The 6,049-nt window shown below is 31.8% G+C and overlaps 1 protein-coding gene across 1 annotated transcript; it reads right to left on the bottom strand.

The window, feature by feature from the left end:
- Positions 1-399: 399 nt before the first annotated feature.
- On the bottom strand, positions 400-1,846 carry LOC107465524 (adenylate isopentenyltransferase 7, mitochondrial). Its single transcript, XM_016084504.3, has 2 exons — positions 1,626-1,846; positions 400-1,388 (listed from the first exon to the last, which is right to left on the bottom strand). Exon 2 carries the CDS (start codon positions 1,362-1,364, stop codon positions 561-563), a length of 804 nt encoding a protein of 267 aa, XP_015939990.2. The 5' UTR covers positions 1,365-1,388; positions 1,626-1,846; the 3' UTR covers positions 400-560.
- Positions 1,847-6,049: the final 4,203 nt, after the last annotated feature.

Here is a 6,049-nt window from a genome sequence, read left to right on the forward strand (position 1 = left end):
TATTCTCAGCCTCTCCGGCCGCCAAATGTAGTTAATTAACGCCTGCCTCCTCCTGCTTCAATTAATTCATCAATACCCAATTAGCAGTAATTATTATTCAACTAGTAGAATCTTTCTCATTATTAAAATAATAATATATTGTGAATTAAATTAATTGATGTCTTAAGTGGGTACCTAATCACTATTAAAGAAGAAGAAGAAGAAGAAAACATGTCTCCTATGTACGAATTTCATCCAACACTTTACCGGTTCGAGTTTGCAACAGTTATAGTGTTATACATTATTAAACGACAATGTTATAACTTGGCCAAAAAACTAGCCGATATATGCTCAGCTCCACTACTTAATTAATTAAGTATTCCACTTGAATATATTATAATATAAGCTGCTGTGAAGTAGTTAATTTAACAAAATATTGTATTTTTTCCCTTAAAATATATAGTAATTAGTATATGGCTTTTACTACCAATGACATGACCTAAAAAAAGGGACACCGGAAAAAGAAAAGGAAAAAAATGGCATGTCAGTAGTGGTGACATTTTTTCTGTCCCTAGCTAGTTCTAATGTGTTACCGCGGCCATGGCGGCTGCTGGCGGCGAAGCCGGAGAGGACACAAGCGGCGGAACAACATGTTGATGAGTTTCGTCGTACAAGAACCTCTGCACGATCCTTCTAGCTTTAGCCACCACGTGATCCTCCCAAGCGGCTTCTTGTGTGTTAAGAAAAGCCTGAGTGGCGTCGAGGCGGTGCATGTTTCTCTTCCACACGGCGTGGAGGCGCTGAATCTTGTGTAGCTGACGGTTGGCGAGCTTGCAGTTGTTGAGCTTGATGGTGGCAATGGCGTCTTCTAGAAGCCTGTTCTTGGTTTCCTGGTCTGCTTCCATGGACTCGGCTTGAAGAAATTGGTGAAACTCGGGGACTCCAATGGCCCTCCGAATCCCTCTGGAGTAGTCTCCGGAAGGGTCAAAGAAATCGCGAACTTCGTTGACTTGACCGGCCTGAATCATTTTGTCAACGCGGCGTTCCAAAGAGGAATGGAGGACGGGGAGGGAAACGTCGACCCAGAGGAAGCAGCAGTCGTACCTTAAACGAAACCCACGAGACTCTTCCTCTGTCACCTTGTTAGTGGTGATGTTGAGGCCTTTGAAGACTTGAATTTTGTCGGAGTTGACAATCTCCGCCGGTTTGAAGTGAGTGGCTATGTCAATGGCTAACTTGGACTTGCCGGTGCCGGTGGCGCCAATGACCACCACAACCTTCTCCTTGGTGGTGATGCGGTGGTGGAAGAGGGACTCCATGGTCATGAGTAGGGGCTTGCATCCACATGACACCGAGTTATTAACACTCATCATCATCATCATCATCTTGTTTCTTCTTTAAAACCGAACCTGCCAAGTTGACCAAACATTTATTTATTAAAACTCTGCTACCAATTGCGCTACCAACACAGCTCATATCTCTATTAATCTAATCAAAATACAAAGCAATGCCATATGCATTATTATTAATAAACACTTTTCGTTTCCAAAGCAGGAGAATCTATGTTTTTATTTATCCATGTAATTAAATTAGGCACTCTCACAAACATCAATTTTTTACAGAACCATAAAATTATGAGTACACACCTCTAATTAATTATAAATAGCTGCTGCTATAGTAGGAGTAGCTATATATATGTATGTTGTTGGAGGAAAATTAAGAATATGGTGTTATTATATGGATAATCGAGAAGGGATTCAAAAAAGAATAATAAAAAAAAATTGGTTTGAGTAGAAGGTGATTGATGAAATCAGAGTTGTGAATAACTAATTGGAGTTTAGTTTCTGAAATGGGGTTATCCAACTATGGCAGCCTATGCACCCTCACCTTCCTCTATTTATACACTCACCTTCTATGGCCCACCATATATATATATAATTATAATAGTAATAATAAGCAAAAAAAATGACAAAAATGTTTTTTTTTTTCTTCCTTCTTTTCATTATTTTCCTCCGTAAGTAAACTGAAAGTTGTACCGGTAAATGAATAAAGAAAAATGTAAGGAGCTATGATGAGAGCTTTTTTTTTCCTTTCTTACTTTAAAGTTTTAAATTAATTAGATCGCTTTTTCTTTTCTTTTTTTTCTATTTTTATTTTTTGTGATGAATGTATTGGTCTTATTTTTTTTAGTGTAGTATACAACTGGCTTTTTTTCTAATCGGTACATGCATGGACAAGTTTTTCGGCACATTATACAGTTAGCTCTTAAGTATCAAATATTTTGGAAAAGAAAAGGGTATATATGAGGATAGGATAATAAGTTGAAAAATTTTAAGATGGAATTATAATCTTTTAAAAAAAATAAAGTATTAAGTCACTTCTATCAAAATTTAATAATAAATTTATAAGTTTATGGAAAAAAAATATTGAATAAGTTTTCAACAAAATGAAATTCGAGTTTTTAGGCCCTTAAAAAGTATAATACTGAACATGATTTATCCTTTTTTTTAGAGATTTACAAGTCTATGACTTTTTTGGTTTTTTTTTTCTTACTTATAAATTTATTGCAATTTTCTTTATATACCTACTCGTTTTATAAATCTATTTTATGTCGGTTCTATTCCATCCATTTCATAATAATTATTCCAGAGAAAACATACATAGACTAAGAATATTTAAAACTTATTAAAAAAAAGCTAGAAATTGTTAATTCTGAATTAAAAAAGAAAGCTTATATAAATTTCATATATGAGAGAAGTGGTAATTAATGAGAAAGATATACTAATGTGTACAATGAACTATTTATACAATGTGTAATTGAGTTACAAAATGAACATCCTCCATACTATATAGAATAATCATCCGAATATTAGGGATAATAAACATCTTCCCAAAATTTTAAACTAATTTTAGAGTTCACTAAGGATCAAATTCTTGATCTTTCGAATCTAGCATTATAATACCATGTCATGATACTATTTATCCCAAAAGTTTCCGTTAATGGGAAAAGATAATACTAATAGTTATATCTTTAATACTCCATAAACCTCTATTGTATACATTGTACAAATATTCTATTGGCTCCTCGTACTTTCCCATATACTAATAATCATATTATGTAGGGATGACAGAATATTATGTCAAAAAAGTCTATCAAAAAAAGTTATTCCTTTCTTACAACCTTAGCTTGTTTTTAAGAAATTAAAAATATTAGTACAAACTTTGCATTAATGATATTTATTTAGGGGAAATATACTAATATATAATTAATCACATCAAATCAAATATCTTAAAGAAATGGCAGGCCAGCCAGGTGGTGTGTATGTTGATCCTACTTGAAGCTGCAAACTCGCATCGTACGGTACAACTGAAGTTCCGAGCTGCTTGAGCTTAACTTCTAAAAGGACCAAAAAGTGAATCATATTCGTACACTTATATCCTGTGTTGTGGAATAAATCTTATAAGATGTGACACACTCACTCATCATGATTGAATTATTGGGCCATCAACATATACATCACGTTAATCACTTAATCACAACTAGTATTTTTTATTAGAGATAAATTAAAGCACCGTTAAGTGGTAGCCGATCGAATTTCTACTAATTCAACCTCAATCGATCATAAATTAAATGATATAGCATCCAAATTTGGTGCAGTGATTACCGGTATGAAAATTGAAAAATGTTATTAGATAAGGGGGATAAATTTATGTCGCTTAATTAGAGAAAGAAGGATATCGTAGATAGTGTGAAAATAAAAATGGTGGCATGTCGAATGGGAGAAGGAAGGAGGTGCCTGTGCAGCGGGGGCATAGCCGTAATAATAAAGGAAGTAGCATAATTAATAAATATAGAATTATCCAGAAGTTTCCACGTGTTGCTTCGCAGTTTTGGTCGCACCATGGAAGCGTGCAATTATTCTTCTGTCCTTTGGTAAGGGCAGGGTTATGAGGTCAACGACCAAGCCAATATATTCAACTTCTTTTTGCCTCTTCGATTAATACGGCAATTAACTTTTGTTTCGAGATTAGGCCCATGTGATGTGTGTTAGATCTCAGCTCTTAGTTTGTGTCTTTAGCTCTATTAACATCGCTTAGTTCATTACCTCGTATTTAGATTGTATTTGCCTTTTCTAATTTTAAAAGGAACTAACTGAGCATGTCATAGAATTATAAGTTTATTTTGTTTTTGCTTTGGGAAAGTCTTTCTATGGGTGGTTGATGCATAAATTCCATAATTGCATAATGCATATGCATGTATTTAGTACATGGACACCACTCATATATATAAAGATGGCAAAAATAATTTTTTTTGAATTATTTATTTAGTCATAGTTAAAAGCATATTTTACAAATGATAAAGTAATAATAAAGATATAAATTTTATGAATAAAATTAAAGATATAAAAGAAAAAATAATTATATCAATAATTTTAATTAATATTAATTCAAACAACACTGAATCTTTTAAATATATACAAAATATTTTTTTCCAAAATTTCAATTTCATAATAAATTTTATTCAAAGAATTCAAAAATAAATAAAGATTACTAGACTAAAAATAGAACAATTAACAATAAAAATTCATAGATTAAAATATACATTTTCAAAAATCAGAAAAAATTAAAAAAAATTGTAAAAATTATAAATGAAAACTCAACTAGTAAAAAAATATTAATTTGCAAAATGAGAAAAGTATCAAAATAATAATAAAATAAAAGCAGAAAAATAATATTATAAAATTTATAAAAATAATAAAAAATAAAACAGTCCAAATTGGTATTAGAGTCCAAGTAACGATTTCAAGAATATAACAACACTTTTTAATAAAGATAACACGTTTAATTTATGGTACGTGTCAAAAATATAATACATGACTGTTTCACTTGATTTTTGATAGTCTCGACAGGGTGTCGAATCAAAACTTGCATCAAGATCTTAGTTCAGAGAGCAGATACGACTCTTTTAAAAAAGTGGGCTCGACCCAAAAATTACTTAGTGTTTGTGTCAAAATGTGTATAAAATGCTCAATGATATTAAATTGTGACAAACAATATAAAGAATTGCAATAAAAATAAATAAAAGCTTTAAATAATCAAGAAAGTAAAATCAAAATTAAAAGAAAACAAAATGCTTGAAAAAAGAAAAAAAATGCTAAAAAAAATTAAGATAAAATAAATTAACAAGAAAAGAAAAAACAAAGGAAATAAAAGAAAAGAAAAGAAATAAATTCAAAATGGACTCCACACACTCACATGTACTTGCACTCCGTGATTCTCTTTAATGTTAGTGTGACTTAAATTTTTACTGAGTTTGGTATGATGGTGAAGTGTTTAGATTGAAGTCCCTTACTTCTTCTGAACTTCTTCTGTTTATAGACCATGTAACTCATCCTGGCCGAAAAATCCATTTTTGGCACCAACAAATTTTCACGTTCTGTATCATGCTATTAACTTGGAATTGCTCTAACATTGACTCCGATCATTCTTGACCTTATTAAGAATCGTTGTTCTGCTCTATCATAATTGAATTTCGTCACTAATCAAATTTTGTATTAACAAATTGTCCCTTCAAAATTTATCTTTTCAAAAAGTGAAATGACAAGTTTTATTTGATCACATGCCCAATTTAAAATTTTAGAATTTTAAAGAGACAGTTACACAATTTATGAAACAATTCGCACATTTTTTTGAAAATACGTAACGTTCCTCATGGGCTTTAATGGCCGTTATCATTTTTAAACCTCTTTAGATTCTTCTTAGAAATTTGTTACTTTGTGTTTCATCCCAAAAAAAATTTATTTTCTTCTTTAAACCTGCTTTTCACCATTTCTATGGATTCCCAGTCAGCTTAGCACTAAACTATTTCTCTATTCATTATAGTTGCTTCTTCTATTTTAGCTACAACGGGTATAACTACAAATATTTCTTTCACCATTCTTCCATCAGCAACGACGTCAACATCCTTTACTCTTCTAGCCGTCACCTTTGCGGCGACTACTTTCGCTTCTGGAATGGTAACCATTCAAAACTTACCTCAACAACGTGAGGAAGAGGATGATGACGTGTA

This window comes from Arachis duranensis, chromosome 1 (assembly GCF_000817695.3).
Source record: "Arachis duranensis cultivar V14167 chromosome 1, aradu.V14167.gnm2.J7QH, whole genome shotgun sequence".
Lineage (NCBI taxonomy): Eukaryota > Viridiplantae > Streptophyta > Magnoliopsida > Fabales > Fabaceae > Arachis > Arachis duranensis.